Genomic DNA, 22,906 nt, shown 5'->3' with positions numbered 1-22,906 from the left:
TGGAATGGAAAGGAAACTGCAGAATAGTGTCCGCTCCCCATTCAGAGGGACTACTTCCTGTGCCCCCAGACCCGAGGCTTCGACAGCTTCTCCACATTCCACACAGATGCCTAGGAGCAGCCAGCTGCTATATGAAAAGGCTCCCACCTTTTCTTCTAAAACTTCTCTCCTTTCTCTCCATAAAAAGAAAAGGAAAGGAATAAAAGAAAAACATTCAGTTTTTCTTTTTCTGAAAAAGGTAAGTCCTTTCCTGAAGTCATCAAATGAAACATTATCTGGAAATTAGTATCTAATGTCTTATATGAAGAAATACTTAAATGTATGTTCATATAGTATTTATTAGATAGTTGTAACTGTAAACTCACCTTCCTAGTAGATAAGAGTTTCAGGTTAAATACTGGAACATATATAGGCAATGAAAAATACTACTTTAAATGTCATTCACCTATTTTAAACCCATTTTAGCACAATGTAGGCGAAAGAAGGTCTGATAGAGCCTGTTTTTATGTTCTCTACTCTCACAAACTTTGTTACTGAAAATTATTGCATGGCAGGAGAGATTGGATTATTTATTTCTTATATTTTTATAAGAAAAAAAATCTTTCTAAACAACAAATACCTAACATTATTACTGATTGTTTTCCTAATTTATCCTCCTAAGTTGAATGGTAACAAAGCTTTTCCAGCTGAATGAATGCACTTAGCTGATAAAACAGAATTTGTTCTTTTTTTATCCTTCTTCTTTTTTGTGTGAGACAGGTTCTCACTCTGTCACCCAGGCTGGAGTGCAGTGGTATGATCATAGCTGACTGCAGCCTCAACCTTCTGGGCTCAAATGATCCTTTCGCCTCAGCCTCCTGAGTAGCTGGGACCACAGGTGTGTGCCACCACACCTGGCTAATTTTTATGGTTTTTTTTGTTTTATTTGTTTTGGTTTTTGTAGAGACAGGTTTTCGCCATGTTGCCCAGGCTGATTTTGAACACTTGTGCTCAAGCAATCCTCCTGCCTCGGCCTCCCAAAGTGCTGGGATTACAGATGTGAGCCACTGCACCTGGCCCCAGAAATTACACATAAAAAAAAATTTAAGCTGTGTGGAATCTGGACAAGGCTATGTTTCTCCTAGAAACAGGTTTTGCTGTAAGTGGTTTTGATGGACAAAAGTATGAGAAAAGGTTATAATAGATTTTTTTTTAATTGTGTGAGAAACTCCAGGTCTTCTTGCTTAACTTATATGCATGTGGATATATTTGTTTTCAAAGCCGTGGAAGAATCTCTGTTCATATATTTTAATGCAAATTACCTTGTATGCTGCTATGCAAATTCTATTAAAAGCCCTACCTGCTTAAGAGTTAAACATTTTTGAAACTTTCAGGGAAGACCTGTAGACTCAAGCACTTTCTCTGCTCTTTTGTATCTTATCTTGGACACTTATGCTGAATTATGTTATTATTTTCACTGGTTATAAGCTATTCCTTGTACATAATATTTAAACTATCCAAATATCCAGCATACATTTCCACGTGGCTGCCAGAGGCTGTTGATGCCATGAATGAAATGGCTGGTTAGAAAAGCCAAAGGTCGTCTTCTTTCAATCCCTAATGAATAAGTAAAATGCCAGATCTCTTTGGTCTCAAAGCAAATTGCTCTGATCGGATCAAATATCTATGTAATGAAAAGAGACTTATTTAAATTTGGGATTCTGCTTAAACTTTAAGTTGAATTTGACTGTAGTCATATTCATTCTTTTTGTATATCTCTGTCAGGTATGACATTAAGTACCAGGTGGTATTATACTCTACTTTGAGTTTGGAAATCACTTTCAGTTAAATTTCCGTTGTTATTTTGGCTTTTTTCTTTTTTTTTCTTTTTTTCTTTTTTTAACACCACTGCGGATGAAAGTAGAGCAGTCTGCCGTCTCCTACTGCTCTTTCTCCTACTGCTCTTTCTCTGTGCCCTTATTTTAATTGCTTGGTAATCTAAAATTATTCTGACTTTCCACATACTGTCTTTAAAAACCTATTGTAGCAATCTGCCCCCCTCCACCCTTTAAGCTAAATCTTTCACTGTGCTGGATACATAGACACTCAATAAATGTGTGATGATAGTTCTAAAATAATTCTATATATCAGGGTTATGTATTTTTGAGCAATATAATTATTCCTATGCTGTGATGTTAAATAGAATTTATTTTACACTAGTAATAGACTGCTTAAGTGGCTGAGTTGAAACCCTTTCTCTAAAAAAACAAAAACATCTGGCAGATGAGTGACACAAATTCATTCTCTTAAAGGATAGAATTTCAAGTTAAGGGTAAGGTACAATAAATAGGCACATATAGCACATCTGGGTTTTTTTTTTTTTTTTTTTGTCTGTCTTTGACTAGCTAAACTGCCAGCTAGAAGAATGGTTGTTACGTAGTAACTCAGAAGAATCTTTTAATAAGTTTCCTCTTTTGTTTCAAAACATAAACTTGAGCTTTATTTTATTTCTTGCCACCTCTATTCTTTCTTCCCACATTGGGCAACTGAACTGAAGCTTATTCTAGTTTTAGAAGAGGATCCACATTTAATGTGTAATGCATAAATATGCCTTTTGCAAATTATTGCTTGTTCTCCAGTGAACATTTGATCATATTCAACAGAAATCCACCATATAAGCCATAATCCTTGAATTGCCCCTTTTAAAATAGATTGGTTAAAACCAAAAACCTATAACAAAGAAATAATACTTCATTGTATTGTAGGTTTGGGAATCCTGGTTAGATTTATAATTTCTGGCCGGGTGCGGTGGCTCATGCCTATAATCCCAGTACTTTGGGAGCCCAAGGGCGGTGGATCACCTGAGGTCAGGAGTTTGAGACCAGCCTGGCCAACATAGTGAAACCCCATCACTACTAAAAATACAAAAAGTTAGCTGGGCGAGGTGACGCGTGCCTGTAGTCCTAGCTACTCGGGAGGCTGAGGTGGGACAATTGCTTGAACCCGGGAGGCAGAAGTTGCAGTGAGCTGAGATCGTGTCATTGCACTCCAGCCTGGGCAACAGAGCAAGACTTCATCTCCAAAAAAAGAAAAAGATTTATAATTTCTGAGTCCTCTAAGTACCTTTCTCAGTTTTGCAATAATCTTACATCCATGCTATTGACACTGATTTTGAAACTGGGAAGCTAATTAATGACATATTAATTCATGTGTTCTTTTAACTAATAAACAGGTATTAATGTATAGTTCTACATCAGGCATTCTGAAGGGTCCAAAAGAAAGTTCTGCCCTCAAGTAGCACATAATCCATTATTTCTCAGTCACACCATGCCATCTGTTTATCATTCAGCAGTTAAGTAATTCATCACTTCATATTTTTACCAAAGTATATTACAAGTCTGTTAATCTGGATCTGGCAAACTGGAAAATGTTTGAAGGGATACTCAGGCTTTGATCCATGCCAACATGAAAGGACTCCAAGCACATTTAAGTGGGCTGGTCTTTTCATCATGCATGATTTTTTTTTAATGCAAAATCAGACTTTAGTTTGGGAAAGAGAACAGTATACAGTATCCTTTGTAAGATAAATCACAACAACAAAAATTTTATTGCCCGAAGTAGATAAATGAGAAAGTCTTTTAAAAAAAAAATGCTGCTTTAACTATAACAGCAAAACTAAATGCATATTTTATCAACCCCTTATTTCTAAATGTTGCTGTATTCATTTCCACACTTAAACTATTTAAGCATTTCATTTGCTGAAAGTCCTTATATATATGGTAGACGGAGTATTTCTCCATTAATGATAGATCAAAATGAAGATATTTTTAAAAATAACAAAATCAGGCCAAGGCAGGAGGATCACTTTAGCCCAGGAGGTCCAGACCAGCCTGGGCAACACAGCGGGACCCCCGACTCCGTCTAAAAAATTAAAAAAAAAAAAATTGTTTAACATTTAAAAAATAAATACAAATTAACAACATTTCACTTGTTCCAGGACACGCTGGCATTCGGACTCAGTGAAAAGGGCACTTAAAGAAAATAAGACTGACTGAATGAATGTTTTCCATAATTTTCACACAATAACAGTCCCTTTCTATCCGGCTTGCCTTCCGTTTATCTCTAGCGTTAGCCTTTCAGGCAACATCCTTAGTCATGCCCAGAAAGTACCTGAGCCATCAGTGATTGGAATGGCATAGGGAACCGAATTACATGGGTGCCCTCCCCTTGGTTTTCAAGTATCCTGGAGTTGTGCACAAAAATTAGGCCATGCCTTCAGTGTCTTGTTCTTTACTTTAAACCTACCCTTTGACAATCAGGTGCTAATGATTGTATGTTATTAAAACCAGCACATAGGTATTGTAAATGCGTGTTCCTCCTAGGTTGGAAGAAATGCTTTTCATTCTCTCTGGGTCCTGTTAAAGCGGGTGTCAGTTGTGTCTTTTCACCTTGATTTGTGAATTAATAGAATTGGGGGGAGAGGAAATGATGATGTAAATTACGTTTCAGGTTTGGCACAGTCATCATTCTCGATGATATTCTCACTTTGTAGCAAATCTGTCCTTATCGTAAGAACAGGTTTGAGAATTTTCCCTCCACTATACGACTCCAGTATTATATTTACAATCCATTGGAGGAGTGCAGCATTATAAGATCTTGGTGCCCAAAAAAAATCTGTGTCCTTTTTGGTACCAAACCTGAGGTCTTTTGGAAGATAATGTAGAAAACCACTACCTATTGAAGGCCTGTTTTGGCTATTCTGCAAACTCTGATGAAACCTGCTTATGTGGATTCTTTCCCACACTGCTTTCATGTTTAAGTATAAAGACTTAGAAAACTAGAATAATGCTTTTACAAATAATTAAAAAGTATGTGATGTTCTGGGTTTTTTCCTTCTTTTTAGAACCCTGTATTTAAACAAGACTTCTTTTTAAGTCTTGTTTGAAATTTAAGTCTCAGATCTTCTGGATACCAAATCAAAAACCCAAGGCATAAAACAGGGCAGTATTTGTGTTCCTAATTTGAAAAAGCTTTATGTATACTCTATAAATATAGATGCATAAACACTTCCCCTTGAGTAGCACATCAACATACAGCATTGTACATTACAATGAAAATATGTAACTTAAGGGTATTATATATATAAATATATACCTTTGTAACCTTTATACTGTAAATAAAAAAGTTGCTTTAGTCACGTGTTTTTGTTTTTGTTTTCCGATTTTTAAAATGCTGAAATAGTTTTGAACCTACAGGAAAGTTAAGAAACAGTACAAATCTCCTTCACCTAAATCTCCCAGTTGTTAACATTTTGCCATATTTATTCCATTACTTTGTATTTTTCTGATATGATTCTCTAGTGAGGAGCTCTAAAACATAAGGACAGTCCCTGCATTGCCACCATACAGCCCTCCTAATCAGGAAGTCAACATAGGCACACCACCACTCATTCCATGGACCCCATTCAAATGATGCCAGCCATCCCGGCCATGTCCTGTTTTCCTCTCTGGCCGGGATCCTGGCCAGTACCACTTTCTTGCCTTTTGTCGTCGCGTCTCAATTCTTCAGTCTGGAATGCTCCTCAGCCTCACTCTAAGTCGCATGTGCCTGAGTCTCAGCACAGGTCTTTCATTCTGCAGCACAGCTCTCCAGCTGGCTCTGCTCGTTGTCGCCTCACAAGCAGGCTGTGTCATACGCTCTTGGCAGAGATGCCATGATGCCATGCTGTCTTCAGGGCATCATGTCGGGAGACACACGGGGGCCACGCATCCCACCACCAGGGGTGTTCCCTTCGGTCGCCTAGTCAAGCTAGTGTCCTCATTGTTTTCTCCTTTGTATTTATGTATTTAGAAACGGAGTTCCGCTCTTGTCGCCCAGGCTGGAGTGCAACGGCACGGTCTTGGCTCACTGCAACCTCCGCCTCCCAGGTTCAAGTGATCCTCCTGCCTTAGCCTCCCCAGTTGCTGGGACTACAGACGTCCACCACCATGCCTGGCTAATTTTTTTATATTTTTAGTAGAGACGGGGTTTCAGCATCTTGGCCAGGCTGGTCTTGAACTCCTGACATCGTGATCTACCCGCCTCGGCCTCCCAAAGTGCTAGGATTACAGGCATGAGTCACTGCGCCCGGCCTATTTTGTTTTTTAATTTAGCGACGAGGTCTTACTATGTTGCCCAAGCTGGTCTTGATCCTCGGCTCAAGCAGTCCTCCTGCCTTGGCCTCCCAAAGTGCTGGAATTACAGGCGTGAGCCACCATACCCAGCCCTAGAACTGTTTTGATCATTGTATCCCCAGAAACTAGTACACAACGCTGTACACAGTAGGTGTGCATGCATGTAATCCCAGCTACTACTCGGGAGGCTGAAGCAGGAGAATCTCTTGAGCCCGGGAGGCGGAGGTTGCCATGAGCCGAGATCATGCCACTGCACTCCAGCCTAGGCGACAGAGCAAGACTCCATATCAATCAAAGCAAAACATAACTGGCTTTAGACAGCGGCATCCCACCAGGGATTGAGCCCCATTGTGGGGCACACTGTTTACATTAGCCAGCTCATTTATTCCCCACAAAAGCCAGACAAGGGAGGGGCTAATTATAATCGTGCAGTATTAAACATGGAGAAATCAAAGCTCTGATAAATTCGTTTTATTGTGAGGATAAAACCGCCCGATGGGCCGGGCGCGGTGGCTCAAGCCTGTAATCCCAGCACTTTGGGAGGCCGAGACGGGCGGATCACGAGGTCAGGAGATCGAGACCATCCTGGCGAACACGGTGAAACCCCGTCCCTACTAAAAAATACAAAAACTAGCCAGGCGAGGTGGCGGGCGCCTGTAGTCCCAGCTACTTGGGAGGCTGAGGCAGGAGAATGGCGTGAACCCGGGAGGCGGAGCTTGTAGTGAGCTGAGATCTGGCCACTGCACTCCAGCCTGGGCGACAGAGCGAAACTCCGTCTCAAAAAAAAAAAAAAAAAAAAAAAAAAAAACCGCCCGATGGGCGTTGTCATTCCAAGAGAGGTCAGGATTTCCGGATTCTATCCCGCTCCGCCCCTGGTGCCGCCCTGAGAACGTACGTCCTGCCAGGCCCCGCCCCGGCCTTGTCCCACCCACCCCGTTCCCGCCCCCTGTCCGCCTCGCCCTAGTCCCACCTCCTCCCCGCCCGCCCTCGCCCCCAGTCCGCCCCGCCTCTCGAACCGCCCCCTGCCCTCGCCGCGGCAGGGAGTCGTGCCTGCAGTGCGGGCCGTGGCCGCTAGGGGGCAGCCGCTCAGCTCGGGCCCGACCGCTCTGGGCCGCGCTCCTCGCTCGCCCTCGGACTCGGCTCCCGCTGCGAGCGGCCGCCCTGCCCGCGCACCGCGCTCAGCGCCCACCGCCGGGCTCTCCGCGCCGGACTCAGTACCTCGGCTCCCCGGGGCCGGACCGAGGCCGCAAGCAGCGCCGCGGGGTGTGGGGCGGACCCAGGAGATGAAATGACAACGTCAACCCTCCAGGTACCTGGTGCGGCCCGGCCCGACTGCGGAGGCCGAAGGCGGCGGGGCCTGCGGGCCGCAGAGCCGGGCGGCGGGCGGGTGGTCAGGTGGGCGCCTCCCAGCCTCGGCCTCGCGACCCCGCCCTGGCCGTCCCCTCGCCGCTTCCGCCCGTGTCTGTTTCCACGCACTCGGAGCCGGGGTGGCGTCTCTACCCTCAGGCCCTCCGGCCCTGCCTGGCTGGCCCAGCCCCAGGGCGGCTTCGTGTAGCCGGCGCCCCGGTACCGCCGTGGGGAGCAGCCTCACCCAGGCCGCACAGGCACCGTCGGGAAGCTCGGCCCGGGGTTCGGCTGGGCTCTAAGACAGCGTTGCTCGCTCCCTCCTCTCCTGTCCCGGGTCCTGGAAGCCCCTCGGCCCCACTTCGAACAAGCCCTGGCCCCTTCCCCAATCTTCGACTGCCTCTTCTCGTCCATCGACCCTTCATTCATTCCCTAGATCCTGCAGGGTGGTGCTGGGATGTCGCCACCTGGGTGAACGACTGACCCACCCTCTAGGTGCTGTCAGTTCTGCGGGGCCAGAAGATAGCAACATGCTCAGGCCTCAGCCCGGGGTTTGAATCTCAGCTGTGCCACTCACCAGCAAGTGACCTTGGGCTAGGTTTTTTTTGTTGTTTTTAAATCTTTGGCTCTCGAGTTTCCTGGTCTGTAAAATGGGGTAATGCCCTCTAGGTTGTTGTGATGATGGCTTTAAATTGAATAATTACGGTAAAGCATTCCTGACGTGTGTCTGGCACATAGTAGGTGTCCATTAAGTAACAACTGACAAAGTGCCTGGGAGACTTCGTGGAAGAAGGGACATCAGAGTTCCAGTAGCATTCAGAGACCTGAAGGTGGAGGAGGGCGGAAGTAGGAGCAGACATGGAATGAGTTGGGGTACCAGGTTAGGAATTAGATGGAGTCGGTAGCCAGACCCCACCATTCACCAGCAGAAGCCACAGATCCCGTATGCCCAGGCAGGTTTTTTATGGCCTGTGAACAAAGAATGGTTTTCAGTTTTAAACACAGCTTTATTTATTTATTTTCTTAATGTATTTTTTTGAGACGGAGTCTCATTCTGTCTCCCAGACTGGAGTGCAGTGGTGTGATCTCGGCTCACTGCAGCCTCCAACTCTCAGGTTCAAGCGATTCTCCTGCCTCAGCCTCCTGAGTAGCTGGGATTACAGGCACCCACAACCACACCTGGCTAATTTTTGTATTTTTAGTAGAGACGGGGTTTCACCGTGTTGGCCAGGCTGGTCTCGAACTCCTGACCTCCCGACCTCAGGTGATCTGCCCACTTCGGCCTCCGAGAGTGCTGGGATTACAGGTGTGAGCCACTGGGCCTGGCCTGAACACAGCTTTATTATGGTATAACTTGTGTGCTTACCGTGTAACTCACCTATGTTTTCATTAATTTTTTTTTGAGACAGTGTCATTCTGTTGCCCAAGCTGGAGTGCAGTGGTTCAATCTCAACTCATTGCAGCTTCTGCCTCAACCTCCTGAGTAGCTGGGATTACAAGGCACCCACCATCACGCCCAGCTAATATTTTTTTTTTTATTTTTAGTAGAGACGGGGTTTCACCATGTTGGCCAGGCTGGTTTCGAACTCCTGACTTCAAGTGTGATCTGCCCACCTCGGCCTCCCAAAATGCTGGGGTTATAGATGTGAGCCACTGTGCCCAGTGCAACTCACCCATTTAAAGTGTATAATTCAGTGCTTTTAGTATATTCATGGTTGTGTGACCATCACCACAATCTCTTGAGAACATTTTCATCACCTCCAAAAGAAACCCCTCCCCCCCAACCCCTCTCTCTCCCAGCCCTGGGCAACCACTAATCTACCTTTTTTCTCTGTGGGTTTGCCTATTCTGGGCACTTTATGTAAATAGAGTCATACAATAGGTGGTCCTTTGTGGCTAGTTTCCTTCATTATGACTTAACATAATGTCATAGGTTTTACATTTTTTAAATGACTTGAAAAAAAGTATTTCATGACACATGAAAATCCTATGAAATTCACATTTCAGGGTCTATAAATAAAGTTTTATTGGAACATATCCCTGTTCGTTTACTGATATACTGTCTACAGCCACTTTTGTGCCACCAAGGTAGAGTTGTTGCAACAGAGATTGGCTGGCAAATCCTAAATTATTTACCATCTGGTCCTTTACAGTACGCATTTGCCAGCCCCCGTTAGCACCTTTTTGTCCTCATCTTTTGCCATATGTGTTACTAGAGATGCGGCGGGGCTGGCAGTTTGTCACCTTACCCTCCTGTTCTGTAAAACTGTTTCTCTCCATTGAAACTCGGACCCCCTGTGTTTGAAAAACTGTATGTGATTGCCAGAAAAGTCCAGTGTACTCTTTTTTCTTTTTTTTTTTTTTTTTTGAGATGGACTCTCACTCTGGCGCTATCTCAGCTCTCTGCAGCCTCCACCCCCTGGGTTCAAGCAATTCTCCTGCTTCAGCCTCCCAAGTAGCTGGGACTACAGGCATACATCACCATGCCTGGCTAACTTTTTGTATGTTTAGTAGAGATGGTGCGTCACTGTGTTAGCCAGGATGGTCTCGATCTCCTGACCTCCGGTGATCCGCTTGCCTTGGCATCCCAAAGTGCTGGGATTACAGGCATGAGCCACCGTGCCCAGCCCCAGCGCACTCTTAGGTGCGTTACTAGAGTTTCCAGAAGGAGGGAGGGGATGGGTCAGTGCTGCTCCTTGTAGGACAAAGAACACCTTCAGTATTGTTCTAAGGACAGACCCAAGCAGGATATTACGGAGAGTGAAAAAGTCCGAGGTGCTGGGGGTGTTTGTTCTGCAGAAGAGAAGCCACCAGGGAGAGGAGCACTGCCTTCTTGTCTCATCTGAAGGAACATCACGCAGAAGAGGACAGTCAAGGGCAGCCTGTGCCTAAGCTCATTTCCAAGAAGGTTTGGGGCTCCCAGCCATTCATTGTAGGTAGTAGAGGGAGCAGAGGCTTGAAAATAATGGCCAGCACTCACCCCTCTTCTCATCTCTTCAATCCGCTGAGTTCATTTCACGTCAGCCCGGCCCAGCCTCCCCCAGCCTGTCTGTTTTGTCAAGCTGTCTGTGTGTGTTTCTTTCGGAGACTTCTTCCTTGCAGATGAGAGAGGGCTGAACAAATGCCCCGGCCCTGCCAAGAGCCGGTCAGGAGGTTTATTGTTTGCTGTGCCTGGAACCGTGGGTCTGCGGTGGGATTGTCTGCCTGGTAACTGGTGCTGGATCTGAGGAGGAGAATTCTGGTCATGCTTCCTGCAGGCGTTGGTGAAGCTTCAGTTTTTAAAACCAGGCTTTAAAACCATGTAGGTGCTTTATTGGCCGGTCGCGATGGCTCATGCCTGTGATCCCAGCACTTTGGAAGCCGAGGCAGGTGGGTCACTTGAGGTCAGGAGTTCGAGACCAGCCTGGCCAACATGGTGAAACTCTGTCTTTACTAAAAATACAAAAATTAGCCGGGTGTGGTAGTGGGCACCTGTAATCCCAGCTACTGGGGAGGCTGAGGCAGGAGAATCGCTTGAACCTGAGAGGTGGAGGTTGCAGTGAGCCGAGATTGCGCCATTGCACTCCGGCCTGGACGACAGAGTGAGACTCTGTCTTAAAAAAAAATAAAAATAAAAATAATAAAACCACAGAGGTGCTTTCAGTTCAGCCTAGGGCACTGGCCTACAGGATTTATGAGATTCCCAAAGACACTCACAGAGCTCTTACAAGGTTCCGGAGGGACACAGTTCCCTTCTGTTGGCAGCAGGGAGCAAGCAAGTACTTTTCTTACTGGAGCTACTGGTGTGTGGAGCCTTGTGTGTAAGAGCCCCTTCCTGGGGTGTCACTCTAGACAGCGAAGGAAACCGTCTTCTCTCTGCAGCCTGGAGAAGCAAGCTGCGTGGAGCCAGTAGGAGGCGGAGAGAGGCCTTTCAGTGTATCCCGTGGAAACTCGCAGTCGGGCAGGACTTTCCTTCTGGCTGGCTCTTCTCTGGCCCTGAGGCCGGGTGCAGTTTCTGGCCGCCTTGCTAAGCAAACCAGCAGTCTCTTGCTCCTGCGTGTCTCTTCTGCCAGGCTCTCAGCTCGGGTCTGTTTCTCTTTCCCGTGAGGCAGCAGAATAGAAGGTCCCGTGAGCTCGCCCCTTGAGCCCTGACCTGAGATATTAGGTCAGGTTTCCACTTGCTGAAATCCAGAGCGTGGCTTTTAACCGTCTGAGCTTATTGTGAAGACGGCTGGCCGGCTTTTAAAGCCTCCTTTGAAGGCCTTTCTAGCCGATGTTGAAAAAGTAGGCCAATGAAACGGCCCACAAGCAATAAATCCAGAGGCCCAGCGGCATCCCTCGTCACATCCCATCCTCATGCCTGTGACCCCAGCGACTTTCTGTGTCTCCGAGGAAGCGCTGAGCAGTTTGCTTTGCCTTTCCAGAAAGCCATTGATCTGGTGACGAAAGCCACAGAAGAGGACAAAGCCAAGAACTACGAGGAGGCGCTGCGGCTGTACCAGCATGCGGTGGAGTACTTCCTCCACGCCATCAAGTGTGAGTCGCGCGGGGTCCTCAGGCTGCCGCGCTCCAGAGGGGAGGGGATGGGAGGGGGTGATGCAGGAGCCTCACAGGGGCCCCTCCGTGTTCCCTTTCACAGATGAGGCCCACAGCGACAAGGCCAAGGAGAGCATTCGAGCCAAGTGCGTGCAGTACCTAGACCGGGCTGAGAAGCTGAAGGATTATTTACGAAGCAAAGAGAAACACGGCAAGAAACCAGTCAAAGAGAACCAGAGTGAGGGCAAGGGGTGAGTGTCTGCAGCGTCTGCCCAGGCACCTGCTGCCTCCTCATGGCTCCCCGTCATTCCTAGCGCTCATGCTGCCTTGGACTTCCCTGTGGAAATGGTCCTCATAGTGCAGGGATGACAGTGCCAGCAGCTGCTTTCGGGGAGCATGGCCCAGAGCACTTCCGTGTTCGTCGTCTCATTGGGTCTGACCCACATGTCATGGGGACAAGGGGAGCTTGGTGCAGATGGTAGAGCCTCTCAGGACGGTACCCCAGCTCTGTCACCTCCCAGCCTAGTGCCAGGACCCCGTGTGCCTGCCATCTCCACATCTTCGAACAGGGAAGGTCGTGGAACTCCCCTCCCAGCGTTGCCGTAGGGAGCAGTGAGATGATGTGGGCACTGCCCTTGGAGCTTGGCACACGAGAGCATGCAATGAGTGCCAGCTGCTGTGACTGTCAAAGAGTCACCTGCCTCCGACAAGTGGGGCGGCCGGCTCAGGTTAGGAGCCCTGCCGAGGTCTCACAGGCTGGAGCCTGGACCCCCAGTGCAGGGCGGGTGGCCCTGATAACCCCAGCCAGGGTCCTCTCCACAGCCTCTCACCTCAGGTCCGGGGTTCGCCCACCACGGTGATCCCAGTCATCTGAACACAAATGCTAGTGGTATCTCGGAGGCGTGGGAGGGGAAGTGAGGGGGTCCCCCAGGCAGGAGAGGGGCGGGTGGTGTCAGCTGTCTCACCAGAGGCGAGGCCTCCTCCTGGATGGAGGGTCCGCACCGCGTTCCCATCCCCAGAGGGAGAGGCCTGGCGAGGCCTGGCGAGGGGTGGAGGCCAGGGATCTCCAAGGAGGATTAAAGTTCTGAGGATTACAAATTCCATACAGAGAGGAAGGAGCCCTGGGGTGACAGCAGTGGCTGCGCTGTCCCCAGGAGTTCCCTTTCGATTTCAGTTTTGCTTTCTCCTCTGTCGTTCGGCAGTGGCTGCTTTGGAGTCGGGGCACGTGCTGTCCCGGAGTCTCTAGAAAAAGCTTCTGGTGCGGGCTGCGGTGGCTCACGCCTGTGACTCCAGCACTTTGGGAGGCTGAGGCGGGCAGATCACTTGAGGTCAGGATTTCAAAACCAACCTGGCCAATGTGGTGAAACTTGTCTCTACTAAAAATACAAAAAAATTAGCCAGGCATTGTGGCATGTGCCTGTAATCCCAGCTACTTGGGAGGCTGAGGCCAGAGAATTACTTGAACCCGGGAGGCGGAGGTTGCAGTGAGCTGAGATCGAGGTTGTGCCATTGCACTCCAGCCTGGGCAACAAAGCAAGACTCCATCTCAAAAAAGAGAAAAAAAAAAAAAAAAGCTTCTGGCAGCTACGTTGCTTGACTGGCTGCTTTTGTTTTTTCCCTCAGGGCTTCTCTCTGTCTCCCAGGCTGGAGTGCAGTGCTGCGATCTTGGTTAACTGCAACCTCTGCCTCCCAAGTAGCTGGCAGCATAGGTGCGTGCCACCACGCCCAGCTAATTTTGTTTTTTGTAGAGACAGGATCTCGCTGTTTCCCAGGCTGGTCTCAAAACTCCTGGGCTCAAGCGATCCTCCTACCTCAGCCTCCCAGAGTGCTGGGATTACAGGGGTGAGCCACCCCACCCAGCCTGGGCTATGTGAGCCACTGCAGGTGGCCTCCCAGAGTGTGAGATGTGAGCCACCGCGCCTGGCCTGGGCTGCTCTTTAAGTCCAGCTGAAGCACATTCCCTTTACGGCCTTCAGGAGAGGGCCGACATCCCAATTCCCATCCCCTCCACGAAGAAACAGGGTGGGTTATAGGGGTGCTTGCTGGGGGGTTCCTGAAGTGAGCTGCTGAGAGCATCGGCCCAGATGTCCCCGAAGTACTTGCTTGCGGGTCACACGGCACTGTGAAGCCAGGAGGTCTTCGTTCCTTAACCAGCGTGCAGGCAGCGGAGCCTGGACTTGCTGGGAGCACCTCTGCGTTCCAGGCTGAAGGGCCGGCTTGTGACTTTCCGTCTCCTTTCCCAGCAGTGACAGTGACAGTGAAGGGGATAATCCGGAGAAGAAGAAACTGCAGGAACAGCTGATGGGTAAGTGGCTCGCAGCCCGGTGGCAGCGGCAGGGGACGTGCGTGGGTCCGCAGCTGGGCTGGCTCGTGTCCCTTGACCGGGCCTGGGTCGGTCTCCCTCTTGCAGGTGCCGTTGTGATGGAGAAGCCCAACATACGGTGGAACGACGTGGCCGGGCTGGAGGGGGCCAAGGAGGCCCTCAAAGAAGCTGTCATTTTGCCAATCAAATTCCCACACTTGTTCACAGGTGAGAGTTGAGCCATTTCAAGCCCCAATGTAAAAATTCCAGGCTTCCGCAGGGCTGGCACTCCGAGGCACCCGGGAGTCATTGTTGACTCAGCTCCCACGTTCCACAGAGGGCCAGGCCTGGCTGCTCGCTGGTGTCCACAACACTGCTGTGGCTGGAGCTTGAGATGACGATCACCTCACAGGGTGGGCAGGATCAGGAAGCAGTGACAGATGGTGTCACTGTGCAAGGTCATGGGGTCACAGCACAGGGCACAGCAGGGAAGGTAGCTCCCATCACTCGTTTGCCCCTGAAGTCCGTCGTTTCACAGAATGCCGTCTCGTACTCTGTGTGTGGGACTCGAAACCCTCTGCTTTTCCTATTCCTTTCCCGTCAGGAGGCCTCACTTCTGTGGAATCTCTGTTGCAGGCAAGCGCACCCCCTGGCGGGGGATTCTGCTGTTCGGACCCCCTGGCACGGGGAAATCCTACTTGGCCAAAGCCGTGGCAACAGAGGCCAACAACTCCACCTTCTTCTCTGTGTCGTCCTCAGACCTGATGTCCAAGTGGCTGGGGGAGAGTGAAAAGTAAGTCGGCCACCAGGCTGTGCTCTGCTGGCAGCCCCGGCCCTGCTAGTGACCCAGCGGCCCACCCCGTGGAGTCACCTCTGGGAGGAGTGGTTTGCTTTTCAGGGAGGGTACCCAAGAGCAGTGCGTCGCTAGCTTATTGGCTGGGACACTGTCCCAACAAAGACAGGTGAAGGTGGAAGGGACCCAGGAGAGGTGAAGTGCTCTAGAAGGGAAGGGAAAGGAAGTGAGGATAGTTTTGGGGTCTGGGTTGCAGTCCCTGTTGGGGCAGTGTGTGGGGGACATTGTTCCCCACACTGACTCCTGTTTTGCATGCGATGAGACGGGCGTGGAAGGAGGGAACTGACGTGTCCCAAGTGCAGAGCCAGTGCATGGGGCTCCTGGGATGGAGGCTCTGTTCGGGGCTCACGCCAGGGTGTGCTCCTCTTGGTGTGGTGCGGCCCGAGGGCTCCTCACCACCACGTTTTCTGCAATCCCGGCATGACCGTGGCCTGCGCCTCCCTGTGGGAAGGGTGAGAAGAGGGAAGTGCCGGGAGCCCAGGCGGGCGTGGATGTGAGCGTCTTGTCCTCACCCCCTTTCTCACCTTCACAGGCTGGTCAAGAACCTGTTTGAGCTGGCCAGGCAGCACAAGCCCTCCATCATTTTCATCGACGAGGTGGATTCCCTCTGCGGATCCCGAAATGAAAATGAGAGCGAGGCCGCCCGGAGGATCAAAACGGAGTTCTTGGTCCAGATGCAGGGTGTGTGCCGGGCCCAGGGCCCCCTTGGTTCTTGTTGCACCTAAAGCCGACCCTGGGCTTTATTCTGAGCTGCGGCTGGATTTGGTTGTCCTCAGCCACGGAGAGGCTCCAGCCCCACAGACCGTGGATGGACTTCCATTCCCAGGAGGCGCCTGAGGCCTCTGCTGTGCCGGCCACTCCACCCCTCCCATGGCAGGCAGTGCCACAGGTCTCACATGGCACAGCCAGACTAAGATGTGGTTTAATCTCACTTGGGACCCTGCCAGGGGTGGGTGGCTCAGGGATGGCTTCAACTGCTGACACGCAAAGCCCCCGGAGTCTGTCCCCAGGTTTCAACTGACCCGTGCAGCTGTCCAGAGTCTGCGTGTTTGTCTCCTTTTCTCCACAGGGGTGGGGAATAACAATGATGGGACTCTGGTTCTTGGAGCCACGAACATACCATGGGTGTTGGATTCGGCCATCAGGAGGAGGTGAGTCTTCCCCAGGAGAAGCCAGAGCTGGAGGCTTCCTCCCACCACGGTCATGGTCTGCCTGCTGCTGGCAGCCAGGGTGCAGCCCTGGCCCCTTTTCCCTGGAGTCTTCCCACCTGCCTGCCAAGCAGAGCCCTTTGTGAGGCTGGCTTTTTGAGGATGTGCTGCCAGCATCACCGGCCCATGAAGTGTGTACGTTTTACTCAAATCTTTGCACCTCCCCTTCAGTGAATAGCATTCCATCATCCGCTCTCAATGCCTGCCGTGTGCTGGGCTCTCTAGGTTTGAAAAGCGAATTTACATCCCCTTGCCGGAGGAAGCTGCCCGTGCCCAGATGTTCCGGTTGCATCTGGGGAGCACTCCCCACAACCTCACGGATGCAAACATCCACGAGCTGGCCCGGAAGACCGAAGGCTACTCGGGTGCGGACATCAGCATCATCGTGCGGGACTCCCTCATGCAGCCCGTGAGGAAGGTGCAGTCGGCCACACACTTCAAAAAGGTGAGTGCCCGTGGCCACTGCTGAGAAAATGTCATAGCAAGAGCAAGAGCAGGATGTTCATTTTTTTCCCCTAGCTCCTGGTCCTGCTCTCTGGCTGCTCAGGTGATAACAGTCTGAGGCTTCCTGGAGAACGGAGGGCCAGTGCCATGGGGGCTGCACCCACTCTCCCCTCCCTGCAGCTCTTCTGCAGTGTGGCCATCCCAGGGTGTGTGAAAGCAGAGGACAGGGCCACTTTACCGTCTTGACCCTGCTGTGGCCTCCTCTGTCAGCACTGTGTGCTGTTGTGCGGGGTGGACACCAAGTCAGTGTTTGGAAAGTGCTGGATATGAAATAACCAGGAAGACCCGTCCATTCATTCAGCACATCTCTGCTGAGTGTTTGCTGTGGGTCCTCCCGTGTGCCCGGCACTGTCCTAAGTGCTGGGAGGATATGAGCGACCAACAGACAAACCCTGGACCCTCGTTCTTGGCGGGGAGACAGCACAGTCAGTCAGTGAATTTCTCAGAGGGGGATGGGGATGGAGCAGGATTAGGAGAGAGGTGTCTTGGGCATGGAGGGAAGGGCAGATGGCACTGGGGTGATGCCTGAGACAGGAGGTGAAGGGGTGAGGGAATGAGCCTTGTGGACACAGGGGGAATGTTTTGCCAAGGCAGCAGACTTCAGTTGGAAAACCACTTTGTATTAGTCCATTTTCATCCTGCTGATAAAGACATACCCGAGACTGGGAAGAAAGAGAGGTTTAATTGGATTTACAGTTCCACATGGCTGGGGAAGCCTCAGAACCATGGTGGCGGCAAGAGAAAATGAAGCAGCAAAAGTGGAAACCCCTGATAAACCCATCAGATCTCACGAGACTTATTCACTATCACTAGAATAGCACAGGAAAGACCAGCCCGCATGATTCAGTTACCTCCCCCTGGGTCCCTCCCACAACATGTGGGAATTCTGGGAGATACAGTTCAAGTTGAGATGTGGGTGGGAGCACAGCTAAACCATATCACACTTTTAAGTCACTGTGTTCGTGGTGAGACGTGACAGGGTTAATGAGGAAGACATCAAGGCACTGGGGCTACAGATCGCTGGAATCGCACACATATCATGAGTTGCTCGGACCACCCAGCCCAGTTTCTGAAGGAGCCCATCTTCCTCAGATGCTAGGGGCCCAGAGCATTCTCTTTGGGACCTCCTTAGAGACCGGAGGGGTCCAGCCCCTCTCATTGACACTGAGGGGCAGCTGCTCCAGCCAGTCAGATCCATTTGGTTTCAGGTCTGTGGCCCCTCCCGCACCAACCCCAGCGTGATGATCGATGACCTCCTAACCCCATGCTCACCAGGGGACCCAGGAGCCATGGAGATGACTTGGATGGATGTCCCTGGGGACAAACTCTTAGAGCCTGTGGTTTGCATGGTAAGTGACTGATGGAGGAGGGAAGAGGGCTGCACAGAGCCCAGAAAACTGGGGGCTTGGGTCCAGAATAAAAACAGCCTTCTCCAGGCCGGGTGTGGTGGCTCGTGCCTGTAATCCCAGCACTTTGGGAGGCCAAGGTGGGCGGATCACCTTGGGAGTTTGAGATCAGCCTGGCCAATATGGAGAAACCCCGTGTCTCTACTGAAAATACGAAAATTAGCCAGGCGTGCTGGTGTGCACTTGTAGTCCCAGCTATTCGGGAGGCTGAGGCAGAAGAATCACTTGAAGTCGGGAGGCAGAGGTTGCCGAGATTGCACTGCTGCACTCCAGCCTGGGTGACAGATCGAGACTCCGTCTCAAAAATAAAAAACAGTCTTCTCCTTCTATGTCCTGGGCTGTTGAGAATGGCCTTTGTAGCTCAGGGAAGCTGGCGTGCCAGCCGTTACACTCAGTGGGGGCCCAGGATGCTGGTGGCAGCATTAGCATTTTGTACATATAAAGGCTGGGTGCAGTGGTGCAATGATGGTTCACTGCAGCCTTGACCTCACCAGCTCACACAATCTTCTCACCTCAGCCTCCTGAGTAGCAGCAACAGGCACACACCACCATGCCCAGCTAATTTCCCCTTTTTTTTTTTTTTTTTAGAAACGGCCCCGCTGTGTTGCCTAGGCCAGTCTCAAACTGCTGGGCTTAAGTGATCCTCAACTTGGCCTCCCAAAGTGCTGGGATTACAAGCATGAGCCACCACACCTAGCCTGCATTTTTGTTCTTTAGCAAGTAAAGTCAGGTCCAGATAATATGACATCAATCCATGGGTTTTGCCTGTGTGGTGCAGTGAGGCAGTCAATGCAGTTGCAAAGGCAGCCCCTCACCCGCGTAACCTGGTCCTCTCATTATGACCTGTGCCGTCCTGGCAAGTGTCTGCCCTTGTGGCTGATGTAAGGGGTGTGCAGTTAAGAAAGCTCCTGGGGGTGCAGTGGCTCATGCCTGTAATCCCAGCACTCTGGGAGGCCAAGGCAGGCAGATCACCTGAGGTCAGGAGTTCAGCCTGACCAACATAGTGAAACCCCATCTCTACTAAAAATACAAAAATCAGCCATGTGTGGTGGCATGCACCTGTAGCCCAGCTACTCGGGAGGCTGAGGCAGGAGAATCACTTGAACCCAGGAGGTGGAGGTTACAGTGAGCCGAGATTGTGCCACTGCACTCTAGCCTGGTCAACAGTGAGACTCCGTTTCCAAAAAAAAGTTCCTAAGGGCAGTTATGAGATGATGGAGCTTAGATGCTGACCAGGAGGAGGCCCATCTGAGCTGCCTCAGGAGGGAACAGGGTCCCTGCCATAGGCAGATTCAAGCAGGTCTCTGGGGTGGCCTTGAAGGCAGGCCTCTTCCCACCCTCGACTGCGCCTGTTGCGTGCTGAGGGGAGGTTGGGGACCTGGAGCCTGGTTCCTGCTCAAGCACATGCTCTTGCCTTCACAGTCGGACATGCTGCGGTCTCTGGCCACCACCCGGCCCACGGTGAATGCAGACGACCTCCTGAAAGTGAAGAAATTCTCAGAGGACTTTGGGCAGGAGAGTTAAAAGCTGCTTCACTTGGGCGATGGTGAAGGTGGGAGGTTGATGGGGGCAAATGCAGGCACTCCCTGTGTCAGCAGCCAGACAGGGCTCCAGGGCTTGTCCCAAAGTCACTACAGAGTCCCCTCTGCTGTCTGGCCGCCTGCCAGGGAGCCAGAAGGAAGAGCCTCGCAGCCACAGACACTCCACCGCCCCGGGGCACATGGTGGACACTGGCTCTTCCTACTTCCTCCTCTCCTGGATGCTCACCAGCTCCTTCTGCCCCCCCCCTTTTTTTCCATCTTTTGTTCCCCTAAATTAATGCTGCTTGGATTTTCGTCTTGTTTATAAATAAAAATAAAATCACCTGGAAGTGTCAAGGAGTGGGGGGCGGGGGGAGCAGCCATGCTGCGAGGTCACCCAGAACTCCAGACAGTTGGCTAGCTCCACTGCCCATTCCTTTTACGCCCAAGTTTTGCTCCTTGAGAGCAGATTGGCTGATGCCCCTGCAACCCCAGCCCAAGCTCTGCCTCAAAGACTGAGTGACATAAGCCATTCCCACCCTCCTAGGTTCACATCCAGGGCTGTGTCTTCCTTGGGGGAGGAGACGGTGTCGTTCAGATCAGGGGAAGGCAGTCAGGCGGGTGTTCACTGCCTTTTCTTCCTGAGCGTGAGAACACTGAACCCAGCCACTGCCCCTGGGTCCCTGTCCTGGAAATAGTCTAATAAATCTTTTTCCCTTCTTGAGCCACCCGAGTGATCTCATCTTTGACTCTTGCCTGGGACTCTGAAGGACCACCCTTACCTCCAATTAAAAGACCCTCTGGTTTTCTCTCTGCTCTCTCTTCTAAAGCAGAGCAGGAAACAGGAACGCTGCAGTTCTCAGGCCTGTTCTCCAGTCAGGTGTGCAAGGCCGCCTCCCCTTAAGGCCTCAGAAGTTTGGCTGGGGGTGTTTGGGATCCAGACAGTTCTCGCCGTTGTTCGGCCTGCAGATCAGAGACTGCAAAGTGAGAGCCCTGCGTGCCAGACCCGTCCTACAGCTGTGTTTGGTCTGCTGCTAACATTTAAAAATTGAAAGTTGACATAAAAATTCAAAATTCTGACTTCTAGAAGATCAAATTAGGCTATGTTGGGCCTGCATCCTCATGGGGCAGCCTGTCCGTGGCCACTGAGTAGAGGCTGCTCTGTGCAGAAAGGGGCCCCATCCCCACTCATCTGTGTTGCCTGCCCAGATAGCCCCTGTGGCCATTTCAGTTTGTGACCCCCAACAGACACCAAGGGCCCAGAGCTGGCAGCCCTGGACATGTGTCCAGCAGGCAGTGAAGCTGCAGAGGCTGTCCCACGTTTACCCCATGCTTATGAACAGACCTAAGTCAAAGCACATTCACACAGAAAGACCTGGCCTAGTAAATGAAGCTTGTAGCCTGGGAAAAGGGCTTTGTTCCAAGCCTCCCTCGCCAAAACCCAGTACCTCTCTACCTTTCAAACCTGGCTGGGCCAGAACTGATTACATGACCAGCTCTTGGCTCACACTGGCCTTGCATTGGGCCGTTTCTTTGCTCTGGTTCGAAGCCTCTGCAAAAGTGAGCTAACTTTGGACCAGTAGCTCCAAGACTTGGCTCCAGTGCTGGCGGGTTACCCCTCAAGCACAGCAGCTGGGATCTTCGTGGCTTGGGGGCACTCGTTTAAGTTCTTGGTTATGTACCCCAAGCCCCCAGGAAATGAACCGTGTCTACAGAGCTTCACTTTAGTGAGCTTACAAGTTTTTAAATTTTTAACTTCTAGTTACATTTACTTGAATCAGAACTTTTGTTTCCTCATTCCTACTGCTTAAACACCTTAACAAATACTAGGGGTTAAGAAAGGTTAGTGCGGCCATGGTCCATCCCTGTGCTCTAGTTAGAGCTTCGTGAAGACACCTGTCTTTCCACTTCTCTCTCCATGACCAGCAACAGGAACCACTGGTGCTGAACCTTGGACAGTGGCCTCAGACTCGCTGCCAGCACACAACCTGCCATCATCGATGTTAAACATGCTGACACGTGCAGAGGAGTTTCCTCCCTGAAATGCTCTGAAATTCACTTCTCTACCTGGGGATTCTGTTCTAAACCTTCTGCCTACACTGGCTTTCACTGTGGAAGGTGATTTCTAAAACTTTGATTAGCTCATAATATTGACGTGTACATGTGTTTTTTGTGTTTCCTGCTTGAAGTAGAAGAGATTTTACTGGAAATGCAATAAAATTTGCATTTTATTGCTACCAATGCCCACCACAAAGGCGTTAACCTCAGACTATAAGCATCAAAATGTCACCATAGCCCCCTGCAAGAGCTTCTGAACATTATGCAAATGAAAGGAGGCTCACTGAATTCTAATTTTCCTAAAGACCCATGTTTTCAGTAGCAATGAGCTTTCTACCAATCTCCCCAGTGGCCGCATCTCTGACCTTGCACCAGTACCTGGTTGGGATTCCCTTTTTTTTTTTTTTTTTTGAGACGGAGTCTCTGTTGCCAGGCTGGAGTACAGTGGCAAGATCTCAGCCCACTGCAACCTCTGCCTCACAGGTTCGAGCGATTCTCCTGCCTCAGCCTCCGAAGTAGCTGGAATTACAGGCGCCCACCACCACGCCCAGCTAGTTTCTGTATTTTTAGTAAAAACAAGGTTTTGCCATGTTGGTCAGGCTGGTCTTGAACTCCTGACCTCAGGTGATCTGCCCGCCTTGGCCTCCCAAAGTACTGGGATTACCGGCATGAGCCACCAAGCCCGGCCGGGATTCCTTTTCAAAGTCAGGCTGCACCTAGAGCCAGTTTGCTTCTGCTTGGCCTCATGGGGCCTCAAAGAAAGCCATAGGGGAGAACGGGTCTTTCCTGGGTTCATTTAACTGCCATTTACAACACATTTTCTCTAAAAAGCTTACTGGACTTCCTATTACTTGTACAGTTTGATTTTGAGGACTCTGTTTAACAAGAATACCTACTTTACAAAACTCAGCATAAAAATGAGGTGAAACGGGGCCGGGCGCGGTGGCTCAAGCCTGTAATCCCAGCACTTTGGGAGGCCGAGACGGGCGGATCACGAGGTCAGGAGATCAAGACCATCCTGGCTAACCCGCTGAAACCCCATCT

General features: G+C 50.3%; 1 protein-coding gene across 1 annotated transcript; it reads left to right on the top strand.

Moving 5' to 3' along the window:
• Positions 1-7,262: 7,262 nt before the first annotated feature.
• Positions 7,263-20,532, top strand: VPS4A (vacuolar protein sorting 4 homolog A). The gene is made up of 11 exons (XM_003917100.3): positions 7,263-7,461; positions 11,900-12,011; positions 12,115-12,262; positions 14,255-14,316; positions 14,422-14,541; positions 14,950-15,106; positions 15,699-15,847; positions 16,236-16,317; positions 16,600-16,819; positions 18,087-18,227; positions 19,707-20,532. Exons 1-11 carry the CDS (start codon positions 7,441-7,443, stop codon positions 19,806-19,808), a joined length of 1,314 nt encoding a protein of 437 aa, XP_003917149.1. The 5' UTR covers positions 7,263-7,440; the 3' UTR covers positions 19,809-20,532.
• The last annotated feature ends 2,374 nt before the right edge of the window (positions 20,533-22,906 follow it).

This window comes from Papio anubis, chromosome 18, assembly GCF_008728515.1.
Source record: "Papio anubis isolate 15944 chromosome 18, Panubis1.0, whole genome shotgun sequence".
NCBI lineage: Eukaryota > Metazoa > Chordata > Mammalia > Primates > Cercopithecidae > Papio > Papio anubis.
The sequence above is the reverse complement of the archived record's forward strand: the minus strand, read 5'-3'. Positions and strand labels throughout refer to the sequence as shown.

What these genes read in the sequence shown, in the direction of transcription:
- VPS4A (XM_003917100.3), top strand. Translation starts at nt 7,441, where the DNA reads ATGACAACGTCAACCCTCCAG. An exon ending in GTTCTTGGTCCAGATGCAGG is followed by an intron (nt 15,848 to 16,235) that starts GTGTGTGCCGGG and finishes TTTTCTCCACAG; the next exon opens with GGGTGGGGAATAACAATGAT. An exon ending in CGGCCACACACTTCAAAAAG is followed by an intron (nt 16,820 to 18,086) that starts GTGAGTGCCCGT and finishes ATTTGGTTTCAG; the next exon opens with GTCTGTGGCCCCTCCCGCAC.